General features: G+C 41.8%; 3 protein-coding genes and 1 long non-coding RNA gene across 9 annotated transcripts; 2 read left to right on the forward strand and 2 right to left on the reverse strand.

Moving 5' to 3' along the window:
* Nucleotides 1–107: 107 nt before the first annotated feature.
* srsf6b (serine and arginine rich splicing factor 6b) lies at nucleotides 108–5,148 on the reverse strand. 4 transcript variants are annotated; one of them, XM_049021834.1, is made up of 7 exons: nucleotides 4,926–5,148; nucleotides 3,703–3,850; nucleotides 2,656–2,659; nucleotides 2,132–2,253; nucleotides 1,835–2,037; nucleotides 1,434–1,511; nucleotides 108–1,338 (listed from the first exon to the last, which is right to left on the reverse strand). In XM_049021834.1, the coding sequence occupies exons 1-7, from the start codon at nucleotides 5,030–5,032 to the stop codon at nucleotides 900–902; spliced, it is 1,101 nt and encodes a 366-aa protein (XP_048877791.1). In that variant the 5' UTR covers nucleotides 5,033–5,148; the 3' UTR covers nucleotides 108–899. The 4 variants fall into 4 exon arrangements, with proteins under 4 accessions (XP_048877791.1, XP_048877789.1, XP_048877790.1 ...); XM_049021832.1 differs by lacking the exon at nucleotides 2,656–2,659 and having other exon boundaries at nucleotides 3,717–3,850; nucleotides 4,926–5,144; XM_049021833.1 differs by lacking the exon at nucleotides 2,656–2,659 and having other exon boundaries at nucleotides 108–1,353; nucleotides 3,687–3,850; nucleotides 4,926–5,141.
* Nucleotides 5,149–5,296: 148 nt separating this feature from the next.
* acot8 (acyl-CoA thioesterase 8) lies at nucleotides 5,297–14,324 on the reverse strand. 2 transcript variants are annotated; one of them, XR_007399173.1, is made up of 7 exons: nucleotides 14,126–14,324; nucleotides 13,690–13,826; nucleotides 13,366–13,591; nucleotides 13,091–13,248; nucleotides 12,582–12,773; nucleotides 12,118–12,347; nucleotides 5,297–6,694 (listed from the first exon to the last, which is right to left on the reverse strand). XR_007399173.1 is itself a non-coding variant. In XM_049021835.1 (6 exons), exons 1-6 carry the CDS (start codon nucleotides 14,296–14,298, stop codon nucleotides 12,232–12,234), a joined length of 1,002 nt encoding a protein of 333 aa, XP_048877792.1. In that variant the 5' UTR covers nucleotides 14,299–14,324; the 3' UTR covers nucleotides 9,774–12,231. The 2 variants fall into 2 exon arrangements, 1 of the variants encoding a protein (XP_048877792.1); XM_049021835.1 differs by lacking the exon at nucleotides 5,297–6,694 and having other exon boundaries at nucleotides 9,774–12,347.
* Nucleotides 14,325–15,716: 1,392 nt separating this feature from the next.
* On the forward strand, nucleotides 15,717–17,424 carry LOC125748048 (uncharacterized). Its single transcript, XR_007399446.1, has 4 exons — nucleotides 15,717–15,873; nucleotides 16,309–16,446; nucleotides 16,796–16,921; nucleotides 17,211–17,424. It is a non-coding gene; the product is annotated as an uncharacterized LOC125748048 (long non-coding RNA).
* Nucleotides 17,425–20,041: 2,617 nt separating this feature from the next.
* Nucleotides 20,042–23,564, forward strand: b3galt6 (UDP-Gal:betaGal beta 1,3-galactosyltransferase polypeptide 6). 2 transcript variants are annotated; one of them, XM_049023838.1, is made up of 2 exons: nucleotides 20,042–20,339; nucleotides 20,727–23,564. In XM_049023838.1, exon 2 carries the CDS (start codon nucleotides 21,478–21,480, stop codon nucleotides 22,468–22,470), a length of 993 nt encoding a protein of 330 aa, XP_048879795.1. In that variant the 5' UTR covers nucleotides 20,042–20,339; nucleotides 20,727–21,477; the 3' UTR covers nucleotides 22,471–23,564. The 2 variants fall into 2 exon arrangements, with proteins under 2 accessions (XP_048879795.1, XP_048879796.1); XM_049023839.1 differs by having other exon boundaries at nucleotides 20,783–23,564.

Raw genomic sequence — 23,564 nt, forward strand, 5'->3', positions numbered from 1 at the left:
CACCAACATCTTTAACCCAAAGTAATGAAATACTTGTGATATTTCTGTAAACACTGCTGCAATGCAATTCACCGCTTACCTGCTGAACATAAATGCGTTAAGGCAACTGAACATTAAATCAACTGTTTATTAAACTCATTTGTACATCACAAACAAAAGAGGTAAAGTATAAATGAATTTCTCTACGAGGAGAAAAAAAAACAGGAAATGGTTTAAACCTGATTTACACAAATTGATGATTCATTACACATATTTCTAACACCACTGAAACCAGTTTAACAGATATTAAAGTCAAGAGAAGGCTGGGCTATCAAAAATATACACGGCCATGTTTTGTACTGTTCGACAGAACAAACATCTTCACTATGATCGACGTCATGCACATCCCAAAAAAAAAAGGCTGAAAAACATTTATAAAACGGTAAAAAGGGACATTCCAAATATAAAGGTGGAACTGTAAGGAAGTCGTAAGATAGCATGCTAGGTTACTGTTCAGAGAACTTCAAAACTACCACAGACACTGTAAAAAATGATCCAACTGCTATAACCTACTTTTGTCACATACATCAGAACTCAGTCCAGTACCAACTCCCCCAAAGCCTGTTTTTTAGGTATTTGTGGGACAAAAAAAAAAAGTTAGACTTGGCAAGTGTGGGAAAAGCAGCAGAAAAGTGTATTAACGAATTAATAACTGCCCACTGGTTACACACATCAGTAACACAGCAGCTGCCCAACCTGGCCACCACATGCAATATCTATCATCTTATGTCCAATTGTGATATTTGATTAGGTTCACTACCAAGTATTTATACAAAAAGATCGAAAGTAAGAATACTAAACTTCAAAAACAGCCAGCGCAAATGAGCACCCAGCTAAGCAAGATTGGACAGTATGTACAATCAGTCCTGAGAGGCAGACCTCGAGCGGGACTTGGATCGCGATGGAGAACGGGAGGGTGACCGTTTGGCAGGAGACTTTGAGTGACGGACGTCATCCTGGGGGGACGGAGAACGTGACGCAGACTTTGCTCGCTCAGCTTTAAAATTTTCCATAGAGGATGGAGAGTGGGACTTCTTGGTGACAGACTTCTCCTTGGAGCGACTTCTGGAGTCGTGGTCAGACCTCGGCTTAGAGCGACTCTTTGAGCGGGACTTGCGGCTATGGGAGCGAGACCGGGACTTGCGACCCGCTGAGTGGCTACGAGATTTCCTGGTACGAGAATGAGACTTCCGGGTGCGGGAATGGGACCGGGACTTGTGGGCCGGGGACTTGGACCGAGACTTGCGGCCAGACCTGGAGCGGGATTTACCGCCAGACCTGGAGCGGGACCGTCGCTTGCTGCGGGAACGAGACCTGTTTAAAAAGGGTCACCATTTACTTAGGCAAAGCAGCACAAACTTAATGTGAATTTCAGCACTGCCAAAACATCTCACCGTGATCGAGATCGAGAGTTACTACGAGACCGGCTGCTTCTGCGGCTTCTGCTGCGCGATCGTCTCCTACTGCGGGACCTAGAAGACGGTTCCAATGTGTCAGGGCAATTACTATAAAGTTACTTTCAATACATGCAACATATAAATTCTCCAGCAACTAAGCAAACACAAAATTTCCATGAAAACACACACTGTAAAAGGCACACTGAACTTCTGACGTCAGCGCTGAATGTGTACTCCGAAATAACGGATTACTTTGCATCAAAATCATTTGTAAAGGGCAGAAGTGTAAAATAAATCAACAACGAATTTTACCGGAAGTTCAGCTTTGTGATCACTATTCATTTTGCTTGAATTCCTCTGATATTAGGTTTCAAACAAGCACGAGTCCGTGCGGTCACCTGGATCGACTGCCGGAGTAGGAGCGACGACGGCGCGGCTTGTCTTCTACCAGACGAATCCTGCGGCCATTGATGTCGGTGCCATCCAACTTGTCGAGGGCTCTCCTCATGTCTGAATAGGAGCGGAACTCAATGACGCCCTCATTAGTGCGCTCCTTGTGGGCGTCAGCGTAAGTGACTTCTCCTGCTTGCCGCATGAAGTCCTAAAAAAAATTAAAAATCCAAAATTCACCAAAGCTCATCAAAAACAAAAGGTCTTCGAATGATGCTGACACTGAATAAGCACCCACTGCTCACCTTGAGGTCCTGCCAGCTGCAGCGACTGGACAGGTTCTCCACAATGAGACGGTACTCCGTACGAACGGGAGGGCCGTATTTATCTCTGCCAGTACGGCTCCTGCTGCTGTAGCCACTACTGCCTTTAAGGAATAGAGCAAAAATGAAATCAGTGTCGCAAATGCAGGCTCGCTAAGGAGGAGCTTACAAATGGTGACAAAAATAAGGACGATGGCAGAGGCTCCAGTTTAATTCACATTGAAAAGTGATTTCAAGCAATTGCGACATTTCTGCTCATTAATAAAAGCAAACAGAATGCTGGTTCACTTTAAGCTCACCACCCAGATGCTGCTCAGTAAATTGGAACTGATTAATATTGTCACTATGTCAAGGGATAGTTTCCACTTTATCCCTGAGCCCAAAATATGTGAGGAGAACAATCGGCTATGCATTATCCAGAGACGTCAGCAATCTGTGTGTCAAAATCTATCAAATGATAAGACAGCGCAGCATTACCACTGCCCGTGTAATAACTGTAAACCAACCACTCTTTTAAAAAAAAATTGTGAAATAGATGGCGGCAACATCACGTTTCGGCTTTAACCTTTCCATTATTTCTCAACATAAAAACCAACGGGATTCCTCACCATCACCCTGGTCTATTGGCAAAAGGCTGCTGTCATCATGGCTTCCGGTTAGGTCAGCCAAAGGGTCAAAGGGCAAAGGTCACACACACATTGTAAGGTGAAAGCCAAGGCCAAACGGGACAGGCAGTCATCTTAGCCTCAATGGACTCGGACTCAGCCCCAGCCCGCACAGGACTCTTTCAAATTGAAACATCAAGGACTTTGTTAATGTTGAAGTCAAATGGAAGATACACAATGCATGTTCACAATCATAGCCACAGTTATTTACATGACAGCTGGACTCTTCCTTGAAGATAAAAAAAAACTGTAGGCCTCCAAGAAAAAAGCTACGCATGCCAGTTACAGTGCACACAACCCAAGAACATTAAGTGAAGTAAATACAGCTGCCATGTAAATACTTGACCTTAAAAATATCCCCCCTCTTAAAGGACAAGAACACAATGCAACTTTTGTCCACCATGGCTGTCCTTAAAGAATGCCATAAACCATCCTGTGATGTGCTGAATTGAAAATTCCACCCATCTTAATTCCTGTGGAGAAAGAAGACCCAAACCTGCCCCCCCACACACACGCACACTCTCTCTCTCTCTCTCTCTCTCACACACACACACCCCAGCTACAAGTATGGCGATTAAACAATAACAGACCACAGAGATAACCAAGTTACAAGATCAAGCCTCGACAAATATAAATCAGGAAATGATATATAAGTTTCTTAGTGTGAAAACCCCCATTAAAAATGCATGATGTATACAACTTACACCAATATACTATGCACTAAAATGTTCCAAAGTCTTGAAAGAATTGGTTTTGGGAGCTTACAAAGCAATACAACCGCATATTTACAGGCATGCACAAACTGGAGCTGACTTTGTGCGAGCCAACTAGCCTGAAAAGCAGCTATAACAGCAGTCGCAGTGTGTCTGCACTTACTGCACCCAGAACCCCATAACCCCCACCGTATCCATCGCGATCCCGCCGCGGTCCTCTCGCGTGCTCCACAATGACACGTTCGCCACACAGGTCCTTGCCGTTCAGCTCATACACAGCATCATCTGCATCTCGCGTGTCTTCAAACTCCACAAAGCCATACCTGTAACAGAAAGTTGCAAAAAAAAAATCACCAATACGATTTACCAAAAAAACTGTTTTTCTAAAAAGGGGGCAATGTATATTCTTGCATTACATTTCCTAATACTTTAACCATCTCTAGCCCCTTGTCACCAGGACCCTGTACTGGATAGTGAAGATGAATGGATAGCTCACTCCTCTTATTAACATAAAACCTTTCATTAGAATTGCATTATACAGCAAATCACAGTAAATGCTACAATACAATTCTAATGTTTACTGCAAACCTTTGTCAGCCTTCTAAAATTGAACAAATCTAATGATGAGGGGAAAAAACTCTTAATGGGAGAGGTGCCAACTGCTCACGCACCAGTAATGAGGAAAACTGCACTGCACAAATCAGCCGGGGAGACAATGCATAAATAGGACTTACGATGCAGTGAAAGGCCTTTCGAAAAGTAATAAGTACAAGTAACTAAAATACTACATTTTCGGTTATTAATTCTTTTGATGGCACTCACAGATATTTATTAAACTGAGTTAACCCGGAGAAATGTCCACACACGGTAAAAAGTAACAGGTTTTGATAATAATGTAGGGCCATGTGGTGCACAGAATGCGACGCTACACACGCCAGGAAAAAAGTTGAGGCCTAAGTTTACAGGCGTTATAGCCTATTACCAGTGATCATAAACAGTGATGGGGGAATAAAGCAACGGCCTGATCCTGACGCAGCCTTAAATCACAAAACTAGGTCAACTAGTACCAGTATCATCTGATCAGTACATGATAATCACGCTATTTTGTAACAGACCTACAATGCACGGTGCATCAACCGCGATTAATCTTAAAGCTTTAATCAAGGTCCGCGTCCCTGCAATGCAGACCCTCTCGTTACCTTCCCAAAGACCACGTTTCCGTCGCCATTTTGTGGACGTGCAAACAAAACCCGCTGCCGTCTCAGCCGCAAGGACACTTTTCGTAAGCGTTGCTTTTCCAAAAGGCAGCTTTTTTGCAGCAGACGTGGCTCATTTAACCACTAAATAAATACTCAGAAATCCACACCCTCCCAACTGCCGCCCTAAATATATCCTCACCCATTTTTCAGGTCAATCTCTAGCAGCTTCCCGTAGCCGCTGAAGAACCTCTGGATGTCCTTCTCCCGGACGTGGTAGCTGAGCCTCCCGATGTAGACGCGCGGCATGCTGGCCGATCTCCTCCGCAGTGCACGGTGCGCTGTGCAGTGAGGGGCGTTCGCTCCTGCTCGCGGCAGGATTACCGCCCTGCTCCACGTCACCGGGCCTTTGGGGGCGGGGCGCCCGCTGCCGCGCTCCTGGGAGTTTCCCCGCCTTAAAAAGTCATGTCGGAAAAAATCGTAGATAAGATATGAACGCCGCTACAAAGTCCGTATTTTCCAGTGGAGAAACTCGGGATTTCTTTAAGCCCCGAGTTCCGAGTTGGGGGTCATTACAACAGGGAGGCCATGGATAGTTCCACTGTAGAAGGCAAATAATTTTGAAAATAGTAAATTTTATGTAGCATGTTATTGCAAAATTCTGAATTATTATGAATGTTGAGGAGATTATTAAATGGCGTATGGAGGGAAGCACCGGCCTAATCCTGACGCAGTCTCAGTGGGTAAGCCAGTAAGCAGTCTTATATCTTGTAAGGGGGAATGGGGGTTATTGGCGGGATTAGCACTCCAGCCACCATAAAACAACTCGCAATAGCTTGGAATAAACAGGCACAATGCCCTTCTGCTTTCTGCAGTTGTAGCTCTGCTGCACGCATCATGAAGGGGATGAGGGAAAGCCTTCGGGAGTCGAAACTGTTGGAGAGCTAATAGGGTCAGGCCTGTTGGGGATTGAGGCTGGTGTGGCACTTGGGTCCCAGTTTGAGTAGGCACGTGGAACATCTTGCCTTACTGGCAAGATGACCATCTTCCTCTGCTGTCAGGGGAGCTTCTTAAACTCCGCGTTTCGGTGGTCGCACTCTCTGAGGTACACAGACAGGGGAGTGGATCAGATCCCTGTAGGTGGGTATACCTACTTTTGGTGAAGAAAGATTTACTGATCTTGACTTTGCCGACGATGCTGTGATCTTAGCGGAGTCTGTTCGGGGCTCTTGAGAGACTGAGCGAGGAGTCTGAGTGTCTGGGATTGCGGGTGTCCTGGATAAAGACCAAGATCCAGGCATTTAATGACTTCTTAGGCACAGCCATCAGTAGTGTGTCTGTCTGCGGGGGGAATGTCGACCTTGTTGAGAGATTTACTTTCCTCTGCACCGACATTCATGTCTCTGGTGCCTCTTCCTATGAAGTCAGTAGACAGATTGGAAGAGCATGGGGGTCATGAGGTCACTGGAAAGGGGTGTGTGGCTCCCGATATCTTTGCGAGAGGACGAAGGTCCATGTCTTTAAAATCTTGGTGCTTCCTGCCTTGCTGTATGGCTGTGAGATATGGATGCTATCCAGTGACCTGAGGCAAAGATTGGACTTCTTCAGTACTGTGTTTCTGCGGAGAATCCTTGGGTACCGCTGGTTTGAATTTGTGTCGAATGAGCAGTTGCTAGAGGAGTCCTGAATGAGCCACATTACCTGCATTTTGAGGGAGCATCAGTCACGGCACTACGGGTGATCCCTGAGGGGGATCCAGCTTGCAGGATCCTCATTGCTGAGGACCCAAGCGGCTGGACCAGGATGAGGGGACACCCACATAACACTTGACGGCGGCAGATGGACGGCCATTTACGGAGTATGGGACTGGACCATGTTTCTGTCTGGGGGTCACCAGCCGGGATCCCGAGAAGTTTCGCTGTGTGGTGGGTGTGGCAACACGCTGCATCAGCACATGCTCCCCAACCTGACCTGTACCAAGGAAAAAAATCGATAGGATTTATCTCAGTATTTGATATGTAGCTGGTCAATTACATGCTGTTTCAGCAAGGTATTACAAAAAGGTACACTAAGGTAGGGTTTCTCAAAGCCTGAACCGAGGTCTGGATGTAGACCACACCGTCAATTAATTCAAACCCAGCCAATAATGCACCTTATGAATCAATATGGTTATAGTCAAATGACTTAATATGGTCCAAAGTACAAAAATACAATGTAGAACCCCCAAACGCTGCAAACACATAACTAGTCATAATCCTCTAGACGATCAGCGTATCAGTATTAAACTAGTGTTTATATTAAGTTCCCGTTGTTATTAGAGAACAGCGACTTAAGTAGACATAAAATAACAACAAAAATATAGTAACAAAAAATAAATAAAAAGATAACTAAGAACAAGGTATAAGAAAGTGTGTGCAATTTGCCTAAGGAGCAATAGTTGTGCAAAGCATTATGCTTTATATTAACATCACAAGTAATTATTGCACAGTTATTTCAGTGGTCATAGTGGTCATTATAATGCAGTTACAAATATAATGGAACAGGTGTTGATGGATAGGCATGAGTTAATGTTTCAGTTTACTAACAAGAATAAAACCAGAACCAGTCTATTGACGCTGAGTGACAGACACTCGGAGGGAAGAGATGTACAGTTTGATGGCCACAGGAAGAAATGATTTCCTGTGGCATCTACGTAGTGCATCTGGGTGGTATGAGTCCGTTACTGGAACTCCTGTGATTGTCCAGCCTGCCATCCTCCTCTCCGACACTTGTCAGAGACTCCAGCTCCACCCCCACCACATCACCGGCTCTGCAGATCAGTTTGTTGAGTCTCTTGGCATCTGCTATCTTCAGCTTGCTGCCCCAGCACACAACAGCAAACAGGATTTCACTGGCCACCACAGACTGATAAAACATACTCAGCATTTACTTACCAATGTAAAAAGACATATATTATATATGATGTCTAATATCTAAAGTTAATTACAGTGGGGCAAAAAAGTATTTGGTCAGCCACCGATTGTGCAAGTTCTCCCACTGAAAATGATGGCAGAGGTCAGTAATTTTCATCATAGGTACACTTCAACTGTGAGAGACAGAATGTGAAAAAAAAATCCATGAATTCACATGGTAGGATTTTTAAAGAATTTATTTGTAAATTAGGGTGGAAAATAAGTATTTGGTCAATAACAAAAATTCAACTCAATACTTTGTAACATAACCTTTGTTGGCAATAACAGAGGTCAAACGATTACTATAGGTCTTTACCAGGTTTGCACACACAGTAGCTGGTATTTTGGCCCATTCCTCCATGCAGATCTTCTCGAGAGCAGTGATGTTTTGGGGCTGTCGCCGAGCAACACGGACTTTCAACTCCCTCCACAGATTTTCTATGGGGTTGAGGTCTGGAGACTGGCTAGGCCACTCCAGGACTTTCAAATGCTTCTTACGGAGCCACTCCTTTGTTGCCCGGGCAGTGTGTTTGGGATCATTGTCATGTTGGAAGACCCAGCCACGTTTCATCTTCAAAGCTCTCACTGATGGAAGGAGGTTTTGGCTCAAGATCTCACGATACATGGCCCCATTCATTCTTTCCTTAACACGGATCAGTCGTCCTGTCCCCTTAGCAGAAAAACAGCCCCAAAGCATGATGTTTCCCCCCCCATGCTTCACAGTAGGTATGGTGTTCTTGGGATGCAACTCAGTATTCTTCTTCCTCCAAACACGACGAGTTGAGTTTAGACCAAAAAGTTCTACTTTGGTTTCATCTGACCACATGACATTCTCCCAATCCTCTGCTGTATCATCCATGTGCTCTCTGGCAAACTTCAGACGGGCCTGGACATGCACTGGCTTCAGCAGCGGAACACGTCTGGCACTGCAGGATTTGATTCCCTGCCGTTGTAGTGTGTTACTGATGGTGACCTTTGTTACTTTGGTCCCAGCTCTCTGCAGGTCATTCACCAGGTCCCCCCGTGTGGTTCTGGGATTTTTGCTCACCGTTCTCATGATCATTTTGACCCCACGGGATGAGATCTTGCGTGGAGCCCCAGATCGAGGGAGATTATCAGTGGTCTTGTATGTCTTCCATTTTCTGATAATTGCTCCCACAGTTGATTTTTTCACACCAAGCTGCTTGCCTATTGTAGATTCACTCTTCCCAGTCTGGTGCAGGTCTACAATTCTTTTCCTGGTGTCCTTCGAAAGCTCTTTGGTCTTGGCCATAGTGGAGTTTGGAGTCTGACTGTTTGAGGCTGTGGACAGGTGTCTTTTATACAGATAATGAGTTCAAACAGGTGCCATTAAGACAGGTAACGAGTGGAGGACAGAAAAGCTTCTTAAAGAAGACGTTACAGGTCTGTGAGAGCCAGAGATTTTCCTTGTTTGAATTGACCAAATACTTATTTTCCACCCTAATTTACAAATAAATTCTTTAAAAATCCTACCATGTGAATTCATGGATTTTTTTTTCACATTCTGTCTCTCACAGTTGAAGTGTACCTATGATGAAAATTACTGACCTCTGCCATCATTTTCAGTGGGAGAACTTGCACAATCGGTGGCTGACCAAATACTTTTTTGCCCCACTGTAAGTTCATGAAATGCTGTAGTTACAGCAAATTGTTCAAAAAGTTGAACCAACTGCACTAAGGTGTGTGGTTAAAAATAAAGAACAGTTTAACATCCATACTTATAATACAATGCCCTATCTTGTCTTAGTGCCATCTGTTCATCAAGCCCTTTTTGAAAGCACTGAAATCCAGTTTATACTTACAAGTAGGCCTAGTATTTTTGCTGGAAATGAACAATCTGCACATCGCAGGTTTAAGACAAACCATTAAACAAATAATATAAAGAAATATGTCATTTCCATAAACTCGAGAATTTTTAGAAAAAAACATATGGTGAAAAAGAGTTTTTTGTGTGTAAAGCAATTGACATTAACTTTTTAAGTATATTCAAATTATGTTACTTATTTCTCTGATTTGATGATTTTTAATCATTTTACCCAAATGAATAGCCAAAAATCAGTAACACAAAAATACATAAACCGTTTTTAAATCTTTGAACTTTATTGTATGTGACCCACAATAATCAATCAATCAATCTGTATGATATGATGTATATTTTTGTTCAGTTTTTTATTGGTTTTGTCATTTTTTCAGTAACTCTTGCCCTGAATTTGATTAAATACTTTTAATACGGAAATAAATGGTGACATAACTGATTAACAATCCCAAGTAGCAAAATGTATACAATTAGACAATGAAGTTGCATAATTTGAATCCGTCTTCAAAGTGCCCCCCAACTTCTGTTAATTCTACATCAATTTAGGGATTCAACATATAAATAGTTAAGATTATAAGTTTTAATATTAGGTGCAATTAATCAAGATTAATGATACGATTAGTCAGTCAAGTCAGCTTTATTTACATAGCACTTTAACAACAGCCCTTGCTGACCAAAGTGCTTCGCTTTGAGTGGAGAAAAGAAGCTGGTGTGAGGACCTCGGTGATCTTGATGCAGTATATGTATATAAAATCGCCAGTAATAAACCGAGTTCTGTACTGAACTGGCAGCCAATGGAGGGAAGCCAGGACTGCAGCTATGTTCCCCTCTTCTTTGCATCATTTTAAAACTGCATAGCAGCATTTTGGACTAACTGTAGCCAGGCTAAACATGACTGACTGAGAATTACAGTATTTTAAAGGAGATTAAATAAAAGTATGTGCAAGCATTTCCCCTGTCACAATAAGAAAGGTAAGGCTATTTTTGAAATTGTCCTGAGCTGGAAAAAAATATTCTTAGCAGTCTTGCTTATCGAACTTGAAATCAGAGTCAAAAATGACACCAAGATATTTGGCAAAAAGCCTAACACAGATAAGTCCCAACACCCAGATTTCCCGTAATGCTTTTAGTCAGTATTGGGGGGCCAAATGACTTCAGATATTCTGTCATTTAATTGTAAAAAAATTTGAAACATCCAACCTTTGAATTCACCCAAACAATCATGAGACCTGTGCAAGGGCAGATATATCTGTGTATCACCAGCATACAAATGAAAATCCAGATTATGCTTCTGAATGGTATCTCTGAATGCACGCAAACAATATAGAAAAAAGGACAGGCCCCAACACAGACCCCTGGGGTACCCCATGTTTGATGGTATCCACAGAGGAAAATAACTCACTAATATTAACTAAAAAGGTTCGTTCTTTGAGGTAAGAAATAAACCAATTTAGTGCTGCACCTTGAAGACCAACACAATGTTTATATACAATCAATCACATACTTTATTGGACCCCATCGGGAAAAAGGAAAAAGTGCTGCTTTGAAACTGATCAAGTTTTCATTTTTTTCAGAAGAGGTTTCAGAAGAATGAAACAGGAAGGAACTATGCTGAGAAATAGTGAGGAATTAAAAATAGATAAAACACTTCTGCAAAATATCAAACATTTCTTTAAAAAGTTTCAAAGGGATTACATCAAGGGGAGATGTAGTACGTTTCATGTGAGACTATATCTGTTAAGCAAGAGAATGTGACAGGTTAATAGCGAAAAAAAGTACCTATATGCAAGTGATGAGAGACATCAATAGCAGAGCGAAAAAATTATGTTTTCTATTTCTCTTGCACAATTCAATAAATGTTTCAGGGCCAAGAGTCACACAAGCATTAACTAAAGAGTTAATTGTGTCTAACAAAACATTGGGTCAGTGAGGATATTTTTTTAGATAATTTGAGAAATATTTAATTCTTTCTGGCCTAGCAGTTTCGTGAAATTTAGCTAAGGAAGTTTACTTAGTTGATTTATATTGATTCCCAGCCCTAAAAAAATACAGAAAAATGAAAAATAATTTTAAAGAAAAGTTTCAATGCATATGCTAATCATATTGAGCCTAGACATTAAACTCTGTCTAGGATAGAACAATTACTTTTTTTGTTTTCCACAGGTTAATGGCCACACCCACCCATAAAAATTGCATTCTGTAATTGTATTTCTTTTGTTCTCCCCCCTTCTGAAAACTAAACAATGCTCGTTTACACACTATATTTAGAAAAGGCTAATTTTTTGTTATTGGCCAGACAAATAATCTAAATGCCCACCCAAAGATGACATCCAGGTAACACCTTGGATTGTCTTATTCAGTAAATAGTCATCTGAAGTTTATCTGTAAAAGTACTGGTTGTATTTATGGGTTACAGATCAAAACTAACTCAATGATACTGTTTAATGAAAGTTCATTTAAAACTATCAGTTTTATAATTCAGGGGTAGGGTGTGATTATCTCTGGGGTTTAAACTGGTACAGACAAATGTTTCACCTCTATTAACTGGGCTTTAATAGAAATATTTAAAAATGATTCTAAACTGTATTCCACAGGATTTGGCTTACTTGAATGTGAAAAACAGAAGTCTGGAGTTTGCTTCTGGCCGGAAAAGCAACTTCAAAATCATATCGTCTGCCGCTGGGGCTCTGCAGATTTGAGAAAACACACCGCATTTATATCTACAGATTACTCTGTGCCACAGCTCTGACCCTCAGCACTCCTTCCTGGGTACAAGAGGCGGCTAGCACTCCATCGCGCCTCCAGAGCCGGCCATGAACGAACCCTCTGCTGCCCCCTGTAGAATGCACACATATTCATTTATTTGGTATTTACGCAGGTATTAACAAGTGACATTACTCTTTCTAATCTGAGAATCCATAAAGGCACTATTTTGCACTTCAGGTTTACAATAATCAAATCTCTTTAGTGAAGCGTTTTTAGAAACAAATTAGTATTTTTCAAGGAAGCTTGTATAAATGAAAACATAAACATACTGTAACCAGTACAATTGCTGACCACCATTACCTACCTGCCCAGGGACTCTCGCATTCATATAACATCCAGTGATCCGCACGAAAGGTATTGTGGAACCACATTGCGTGATCAAGGGAGGCCAAGAACTGAACTCGATAGTCTGGGTAAGGCAACAATGCCGTCCCAAGGAAAGCGTAGTCGGACACGTAGGCAGCCACACAACAATGCAGTTTCATGCTTCCTTCGCCTGTAAATAAAAATGCCATGAATTTATATTGTGTTATTTGCCAGCGCAGAAAAATTATTTCAACAAATGGGTATAAAAGTTTCCCTCATTAATGTATTTTCTAAAAATGCTTAAGGTCACAGGGGGCAGGGCTGGAGTCTATGCCAGGCAGGACTGGGCACAGGGCTGAGGGAGAACAACACACAGCAGCGGTTCTCCAACACTGTGATCTATGGTCTGCGTCAGATTTTTGTTCTAAGTCAGAAGGCTGGAACACTTTTTAATAACAAAACACCATTTCGTGAACTTTTGGCACTAGCTGGAGATCTGTAACATACCAATATATCCTTTGGCTCGAACCCAGAATAGTTTCTTTGGCTCCATGGCGACACGTTTGTAGAAATCAGGTGGGTTCACTGGCTTAATCTCAATGGGAACCTCATCAGCCAAAATTTTGTTAAGTCCCAGTTTGGCATTCTCAGCCAAATCTGGATTACTGTCAACACAATAAAAATCGCAAAAAAAACACAACCTAAGCCATGGTTTAGAAAGTGGCAATTAAAATGCAGTACATTCACAGACAGAATGATGCAATGTAGGGTCGGCAGTGTACCTCAGGTATCGGTGGATGAGCTCTTCAAATGTCAGTAGTTCTTCAGGAGGGGGCACATTAGGCATAGTGAATTGATGTTGCAGAGGGCTGGGCTGTTGCGTGTGGAAAGACGCTTGGCATGTCAGAATAGGCTGACCATGCTGAATGGCCTTCACAGAGCGAACGGAAAAACTCTTCCCATCCCTTGTCCTATCTACCTGATACAGAACTGGAACTTTGGGGTCTCCTGCGAGTAGAATATGAGGTGATGTTAACTCCTTACACACTATGGACAAGCTTGTTACGCACTGCTGCAAAAGAATTTTTTTCACAATGTTAGCTCACCTGCTCGGACAAAGTAGCAGTGTAGAGAGTGTGCAAAGACATCGTCACTGACGGACTTGGCAGCGGCGACAAGCGCTTGGCCTACTATCTGGCCCCCAAACAATCGCTGACTACGGGGTACCCAGTGGTGTGTACCTCTTTAGGAAACGTGGAAGAACTTTAGATCACTGCTAGTCACGTTAATTACCACCATCTAAAATAATCAGTTATGTGTTCAATTCAATTCGGCATAATTAAATGCATTATACCTTAATCGACAACGCATAACTCTGACACTGAATACTACTTTCAGCAATGGATAGCAAAACAGTATATTGACAGTTATATATATTTAATTCCATATCGTCTATAAATGTCAACAGTAATTCATGTGTGCTAGCATGCCAAACATATGACATTAACATGAGATTATACAAAATATTATCCTCAGAGCTACCTATGTAGGTCTGTGTCGAGTTTCTCCAGGTTTAAAATACTTGTAACCAAGACACTCCGTAGATCAGGGTTATCTTCCGACGGCGATTCCGAAGCATTTTTAAGTGAGTCAGCTGAGCCTGAACTTAAACTGTGGCCGGCAGCACACGCTACGATTCCCTCCGCGGCAGCCATATTGTTTCAGAGGACTGTCACGTGGGTTTGCGTCACACCGGAAGTCCAATGTCGACACACATACACACGAAATTAAAACTATGCAATAAAAACTACTACAATCATTTCTATAAATGGTATAATGGGGCAAACAGCTTTGCGAAGAATGCAGATCAGTCACGAAGCAGCCATGACGTAACGACAGTCCAGTTTTATGTATTTTGAATTTAATAATCAAAGTTAATTCCTACAAGAGACACAAATAGCAGAATAGCGGCGTAAATATATCAGGTGGACGATGTAAATCGGATGTAAATTCATTCGCATCATTTCTGATTCAGACTGCTGGTGCATCCGCGGGAACCCATCCGTACAAAAAATACTTTGTCAGTTAACTTACTTTTTTTGTCTTTATTTAAATCATTTAGTCTTGATTTAGTCTATATTTTGATGAAACTATTCAGGGACTCAAGAGTAAAGCACAGGAGTTGCTTCCCAGTAGTGGCAAATTGTATTTCAGTTAAAGGGACAATTAAATATATAATATCTATTACATTGATAATGCTGTTAACAATCTACAATTAAGAAAGAATAAATATTATTAAATATATGTAGTCCAGGGGGCGGCATGGTGGTGCAGTGGTTAGCACTGTTGCCTCACGCCTCTGGGACCTGGGTTCGAGTCTCCGCCTGGGTCACATGTGTGTGGAGTTTGCATGTTCTCCCCATGTCGTCGTGGGGTTTCCTCCGGGTACTCCGGTTTCCCCCCACAGTCCAAAAACATGCTGAAGCTAATTGGAGTCGCTAAATTGCCCATAGGTGTGCCTGTGTGAGTGAATGGTGTGTGAGTGTGCCCCAGTAGGTGTACTGCGAACAGTAGTACTGTTGCTTCCGGGCTTTCCATCCATCCATTTTCCAAACCGCATATCCCATTTGGTCGCGGGTGGTCCGGAGCCTATCCCGGAAGCAATGGGCACGAGGCAGGGAACAACCCAGGATGGGGTCTGTTCATGTATATATACACACATATAACATGTATCATTGTGTATATGTTCCTTATATATTAAATTATATATCAAATACATTCGAATTAAACAAAATCAGGTGTAATGTACTGCAGTTCAAAACAATATTAAATCCAAGGGAAAAACAGCTTTTGTGTTTTTTTTACTTTAATTGTGTTTTAACACATCGTTAAATGGACGGTGTCCGTATTCTCACGTGTTCGCAATTATAGAACCAGGTATTATTTTGATATATTGCCGTTTCAATAAATATATTCAACACTGAGACATATATTTGAATTATACAAGCCTTACAGTAAGCTTTAATTAAGAATGAAAAACTAAAAATACATTTTATAGTACACTATATATTGTGCGAAAAGGGATGCGTCGAGGATAAATGTAGCGCCGTCCTCTCGCCACGCCTCTTTTTAAAGTTACCTTTAAATTGGCGATTTCCAAAGCCAGTACCACGCTAAGTGGGAAACAACAGACAACAGGGCAGCAATAATGCGGGTGATTCTGACGCTTGTGCTCATGGCTGAGTGGTTATTTGTGTTGGTATTTGGCTTCCAGGAAATATTCTGTATGAGTAAGTTTAATACTCCTTCAGAATTAACCTACGTTTGATTATGCTTGTTTGTATTGCTGGTAATGGTAGATGTAGAAGAATACTTAACCCTACAGGTAGTTGTAGCAAATTGCTATGTTGATTGTCACTTTCTTGTAAGTGAAAGGTGGCCCTTATTGTGCCAAAACCCACTTGTAAGTCAGGGACACGCTTAAAAAGGTGATTGGATTGTCTTTGAGCTCAATAGATGAAGATGCACTAACCAACCAAAAATTCACATTGTGTTCTCCAATCAAATTCCTCAATCTGAACAAACTCCTGAATGTTAAATTGTACCTTTTGGAATGATTTAAAATGAGTAACTAAAGATGTGCTTGTGTTTGCTTTTGCATGCAGTTTGGTTTATTTTATAACTAATGCAGTTATGAATAAACCTATTATGGCTTTCCTACCTAGTTGGTAAACCAGGGACCTGTCCAATAAGTATGAGGGAACTGCCATCAAGCTCATTGTGTACCTGTGACAATGAGTGTCCTGACAGAATGAAGTGCTGTGCCTTTTACTCCATCCGTTACTGTGGGCGACAAGGTCTTGGTAAGTAATGCCCCTCCTTTCTTGAGTGATACAAATGTGCTCCTTGTTCCCCAGTCACTGGGTAAGACTAGGGTGACCATTGGCGTGACACTAAAGGGCCCCTCCCAGCAGCAGTCTGGACAGGGCTGGAAAACCAGATGGTTCAGCTGAAATCCAGAAGTGGTCATCCTCAAAGATTCATTCCCCCCACCCACCCCCTGATGAAATGTGGGATTCATGTCCTGGCACTTGCATGCAACTTTCTTGGAACCTCACTGACCTGAGTACTAGCTCGTAGCTGGGCTGATGGGGAAATTGTGATATCTGTTGGTGCAATATTTAATGTGCCTCTGATCTTTTGCTTCTGAAGGAAATCCAGGTCCATGTAACACCATAAAGAAAGGAGACAGAATATGTACTGCTAACAAAGATTGTCCCAAGGGCTGGAATTGTTGTTCTAATGGTTGTGGCCGCCTGTGTGCACATCCAGCTACAGGTAATGTTGGCAAGGACTGGAATAATGGCTTCTGGTGGATGGGTATCTTTCCTTGGGGCCTGTAACGTCAAACACTTTTTTTTTTTTTTTTTTTTTTTTTTTTTTTTCCCCCCCCCCAAGCCCAGTAAACCAAGACTGTGTGCATGAAGAGCAAATGGCTTGCTGTGGGATATTAAACATGCAGTGTTCCTACTGTCTCCTTCCATATTCCACAGTTCGGCTGTGATTTTAAACCCAGAGTAACTGCTTTGTGGCTTGTAATAACCCAATGCATGTGCTTTCTCTACAGTATTGCCTTCTCCCTTTGGCCCCCCTATCCTGCCATGAGTCATACAAAGATTTCCATTGTTCTGGGATGTTGAAATGCTGCCAAATGGCCTTTTGGAGTGCATGCAGCTTGTCCCTATGATTTTCCACTTGGAGACTGGGTGATGATGACTTCCCAGTCAAGGTGTTTTTGGTACTGTGTGGTCAACTAAACAATAAATGCTTTTCTGTGCAAAGCTTGCTGAGGGGTGTACTTCTTGTGATGGGGAATTATTTGATCACAAACTCCTTTTGCCATATTCCTAAGGATGAACTTGGTTGTCATGTAACATCTACTATTAGAGTACACTGGTGTACTCTAACATATAGAGCAGTCCTCCCCCTATCACTACATACTAATACTAGCCCATTTTGGTAATGAAACTTGTCCAACATCTGTACTTCTACTAGTGTGTCTTATGATGGAAAGCAAATTGTATTGACCTGGCAGCTAGGTTGCTTTTCCAAAGGTCTATCACCTGTTTTTCATGCTCCCTGTTCACTTGCTAACATCTTGTACACATTCTTTCATCTCCTTTATACTTGCCACCTGTTTCACTCTGATTCTCTCCCTGTCCTCACCAGCAGGGCTCTATGCTGGCTCTTCTATGCCCCAAGATCCTTTGTGTTCTGAGGAAGCAAATGCTAAGCAACAACCCCTTCTGGAGCCGTAACTGACACTGTTCTCAACTTGGCTTGTTGATTTGGATTTTCATTAGTTGATTGGACATGCAAATCTCTCTCTTCCCAGGTGTCCCCTGATCCGTCCTCTCCAGTGAGCTCATAGAATGTGCTTCAGGGAGGTTGTGACCAGAGAGAAACACTGAGCCAAACTGTTCTCTTGCTCTGTACTACAATTTGGCAAAATTTCAAGCATGTATGGATTTTTCTTTTTCCCATGTTGGCATTTGTGTGACAAGTTTTCAGAATGCATAATCTACTATCTCTGTTCAATGTGTCTTTCTTCAGACGTGTGTCTCTTTACCCTACTTAAGCCTCAGGTCTAGGGGTAAGAAACACCCTTTCACTGACTGGGGCTTGATCACCTTGTAAGCTCCTTCCATTGAGTATTTAATAGCTCTTATGTATATATGTATGCACTATTCACACCTGGACACATCCTACCCCCATTTTTATGGCACTGATGGGATGTATCTGGTTCGTGTTTCACTGCTGCATCATTCATCAAATTACCATGCGATTTGAATACGCGGAAATGCGGCTATTTAGAATGTGAATAGCGATCTGTGTGTGAAGGCAGTACTACATGCCCCCAATGCAGGTAAAAACAAAGGTGACATGGTTTGTTTTTGCTGATTTAACCTCATTTAAAAAACTTCAATACTTCCGACAATGGACGTTTTGAAAAGACATTACGGATTTAGCCCGTGTTTTTTTTTCACGATTCTACATAGATTTCAGCGAGCTATAAACGGAAATAGACGTGAAAAATACCAACTCCCCTACGTGGGTGTCTCCTCGGCCTGGTCCAGCTGCTCGGGTCCTCAGCAACGAGGACCTTGTGAGTCGGATCACCCTCAGAGAATGCTATCACATGGCTGTAGTGTCATGGCTTACACTTTCTTCATAATGCAGGTAATGTGCCTCATTTAGGACCTCCTGATTAACCACTCATTTGACAGTCATACTTGCAGTACCCAAGGTTTCCCTGAAGAGACATACTAAAGGAGTCCAATCTTGTCTCGCAACCATAAAGCAAAAAAAGGGAGCACCAGGAATCTAAGGACTTGGACCTTTGTCCTCTAACAAAGATATTGGGAGTACTGCATACCCTTTTCCAGCAGCCTCATGACCTCCATACTCTCCCATTCCGTCTGCTGTCTTCGTAGGAAGAGTCACCAGGGACATGAATGTCGCTACTGAGGTAAATGAACCTCTTTAAGCGGTCAACATTCTTTCCACAGACAGATACATCGCTGATAGCTGTGCCCAAGAGGTCACTAAAAGCCTGGACCTTGGTTTTTATCCAGGACACTCGCAAGCCCAGACACTCAGACTCCTTGGCCTTGCTCATTATACGGGTCTGCAGCACCCAGTAAGGCAGCTATTGCCCCCGGAACAGACCCAGATGTCCAATCCATATTTACCCTGTCTCCTGAGGTGATTGAGCTCCACCCGACATTGGGGGTGTCCAAGCTCTACCAGTCTCCCCAGGTTCCCTGAAAGTCGTCCGAAGTGTCTGAGCTCCACGCAAGGTTCCACCAGTCACACAAGGTTCCCAGTCTCTCACCTGAGGTGCTCCACCCATCTCCTGAGGTGCTCCACCGATCTCCTAAGGTGCGCCATTCACCTCCTTAGGTGCTTCACCCATACCCCAACATCCCCGCCAAGTTTTACCCATCTCCTAAGGTGCGCCACCTTTAGCGTGAAGGTAACAAGCCCCCTACATGAAACAGTTTACCGCTTCCCCGTTTATGTTCAGCTGTCTTCCTGTCTTCCTAGTCCCCGTTAGTATGAATCTCATGATGTCCCTTCCCTGGTTCCCTTTCCCTGTCTTAGAGGTCATGACGTGATATTTTGAAGTATATGTGTACTCCATTTGAAGAACTACAGTTAGCAATGAAGTAGGTGTAGGCATTCTGACAAAAGAACAATCAATGTAATATATAATGGAAATTGGAATACTCCGATGCAACGAGTAGATGGTTTCAAGTTTCAGAGAAAGTTGTGAGTAATCAGATGTATCCAATAGATGGCAGTGTGGTACTTAGAACAGTTACAATGCTGCTCTATTATTTTAGATGCCGTCATGTCACCCACTCCAACACATTAGGTGGCGCTGTGCACTCAATCGAAGATATGCGCTCCTTAATCAGTAAACCAAAGAACAAGCGGAGGCCTGAATATATTTCGCTGTACAAGGGCAGTACGTTGCTGTATTTCTTCGACTATGCTAATCTGCTCGCTATGAACATTAACAGTATCTGAGTTTAAATGTAAATGACAGACATTTCTTAGTTATAAATGATTAAATGTATTGGGTGGGTTTGATGCTTTGTTTTATATATAAAGAAACTATGCTTCTATTTCATGCTAATCCATTTATAATATCAACGGTAAATCCTGCCTGACACATCGCATCGGCAATCAGGTACAGTGCTGCCTGCGTGCTGTTTTATTTGTTCAGTTTGCGTGTGTTGCTAGTATATAAATAATTTAAATACTATATATTAGTTAATTTGTTCGACAAATATCTTAAAGGTGAATATCATGTAACCTTAACGCATAAAATAGATAATGTCGGAGACGTCTTAAGATTTCTGAGGTATATTCGCTGTTTTAAATAGCTATTGTACCTGCTATTTTAAATCTAAATAGTGCCGTATATTTTCAGTTGAGTAGCTCATATTTATTGAGCCTTGGCTTTATTACACAGAATTAGCATATTTTCCAGTCAGAACCGTAATATCATTAGTTTTAATTTTTCCAGCTACAGTAACACTTTGCATTGCTGCATTTTTGGTGTGTTTTTGTCCAGGCTAAAAGATGTGGTTGAGAAACGTAAACGCTTGCATCTCCCTATTCAATCAACAGCCCTAGTGATGCAAATTTATCTACAATCAAGTGGATCAGTCTTCTGAAAGATTACTTTTTCGGCGATGCTACGACTATTAACACAACCGATCAAGTTCTTCAATTGCGTATTGTTATAAAGGGCCGTCTGATATTTAGAAATAATAAAAATTCAGTTACTGAAATTTGTTAATGACCACGACTCAAAATGCACATTGGTAGTGTTTAGAAACCAGCTGGATATATATTGCAGAAATTATCATTTCAGTCTACTAAATAAGATGATCTGAAAATGCATAGGCAAATGTTTTGAGTTTACTGTATGACTAAAGTTTTCCCATATTGCATCCATAGACGTGATCTATGCTTTTTTTTTATTCTTTAAGTTTTATAGAATTGGGTCAGCCTCCACACATGGGTACCTTCGTGAGTTCAGTGTTTTGAAGCCTTACCATCTGTATGCATATTAATACTGTGATTTTGTTTAAAAATGATCCCATGGACCGTCTATTACATTGTCTGATTACAGGTCATAAGTGTGGCTAATGTTCCTCGCACAATGAATCTGATCATATTTTTGGAAGGGAAAAGTAAGCCCAGCACAAATTAGTCACAGTAACATCTACAATAATTCTAATTTCATTCTGATGTAAACTATTTTGTTACAATTGTTTTCAATTGTTAAATAACCTATTTAGATTTTTGAATCTGACGCCATGAACCTAGTGCGGCTCTTGTGCCGCCACAAGACGCCCTTGGTGATCGGGGGACTCTGCCTTTTTGGAGTGATTCTCCTCTTTCTTGCAAAATGTACTTCCGAAACCCTGAAATCCATAGACTTGCCCGGGGCTGCCCCTCATTACGAAGTTCAGCAGCCAGAAGCACGTTCCAAGGAGCTGTCGGCGTTTCTGGTGGTCCTGATAATAACCGGACCCAAGTATACGGAACGACGTAGCATCATCCGCAGTACTTGGCTAGCAAACCGGGACTCTGATGTGTTGGGCTACTTTGTTATTGGCACCGAGGGGCTGCCCAGGGAAGACCTTCAGAATTTGGACACTGAACAGGTACGCCATCGCGACCTCCTCCTGCTGCCACAGCTGAGGGATTCCTATGAGAATCTTACCCTTAAGCTCCTACATATGTATACCTGGCTGGACCAGAATGTGCAGTTTAAATATGTCCTGAAATCTGATGATGATACTTTTGCCCGCCTTGATGTCATCCAAGAGGAGCTGAAAGTCAAGGAGGTCAGCAGACTTTATTGGGGCTTTTTCTCTGGCAGGGGAAGGGTGAAAGCAGCAGGGAAATGGAAGGAGAGCACCTGGGAGCTGTGTGACTACTACTTACCTTATGCGCTGGGTGGGGGCTACATCCTGTCAGCTGACCTGGTGCACTATGTGCACCTCAATGTGAACTTCCTGAAGGTCTGGCAAAGTGAAGATGTGTCTATGGGGGCTTGGCTGGCTCCGGTGAATGTGCGCCGCACACATGATCCCCGCTTTGACACGGAGTACAAGTCGCGGGGCTGCAACAACAAGTACTTGGTAACGCACAAGCAGAGCTTGGAGGACATGTTGGAGAAACACCAAACCTTGCAGAAGGAGGGCCGTCTGTGCAAGAAAGAAGTAAAATTGCGCCTCTCCTACATCTACGACTGGAACGTTCCGCCCTCCCAGTGTTGCCAACGGAAAGATGGCATTCCATGAGGCGTCTCACACCATTCATGGGCATTTATTTATTTTCCTCGGCTTCCATTCTGTTGTGGAGTTTTACTAAAGCCATTTGTATTTTTTTGGGTACAGGGCATGGGCTGAATGGAGATATGAGCGTGTATGTTTGAATTATGTCCTTGTTTTCATTCCCACAAGGTTTATCATTCAGTTGATTCTGTTTCATTATGTCTCTATTCAGAGATCTGTGCAATGTTGCCTTGTAAAGTATTTTAATTTTTTTTATTTTATGTATTTATGTATTCATGTACTGTCAAGCTGTAACAAATTTCTGTAGTTTCAACTGTAGTTTCAGATAAAATATGTGCTCTGAAACGCTTCTCCAATTGTTTCTGTTTGTCACTTTATCACATCTTGAGAAATGGATGTTAGTAAATTATAGTTTGCTGGACAAATTTTGGTGAAAGGTGGAATCAAATCATGCATTTGAGTCATATTTTAAATGCATTACCTTTAAGTTTATGATCTATTTTTTTTATTGCAGGCGTGCTTAGAAATAAAAAAATAATTCAGTATGGTTTGTTCAGTGTATAAAAGTTAGTTTTCCAGAAAGAATAAGTGCAATAAGTTATATTTACATGTGAACTACTTAGAAGTTCTGTTCGAACTTCAAGCATTATTTGTATATTACTGCAGTTTTGCAAAGCTTTTAATATGAAGTATTGAAAACTAATATTAAATATTAAAGCTTTAATTTTGTATATTTCTTTGCTTTAGCTGATATGCATTGTTAAAAGGCTAGTGACAGAATCTTTTCGCATTTAAGGGTATTTTACACTTTAGTCTAGCACCTATTTTTATTCTGCGTAGGCAGATGACAGGTTTTATCGAGATAGAAATATGAATATTTTGCAAAGCTCTTCCTTTTAAATAACATACTTTATGATTTATGGTCTGGTTTGGTTATTTCATAAGTTAAGGATTCACCATTTGGTACGTGTATAAAAAAACTATAAATGAAAAACGGTGAAGTAGCATAAGAGAAGCAAATAATGAATCAAAGTGTTGGTAGAACCGATTGTATTCTAATCGTTATATAATAATTAAAAAACCTCACATTTTCCAAGTCA

This window comes from Brienomyrus brachyistius, chromosome 8 (assembly GCF_023856365.1).
Source record: "Brienomyrus brachyistius isolate T26 chromosome 8, BBRACH_0.4, whole genome shotgun sequence".
Taxonomy (NCBI): domain Eukaryota; kingdom Metazoa; phylum Chordata; class Actinopteri; order Osteoglossiformes; family Mormyridae; genus Brienomyrus; species Brienomyrus brachyistius.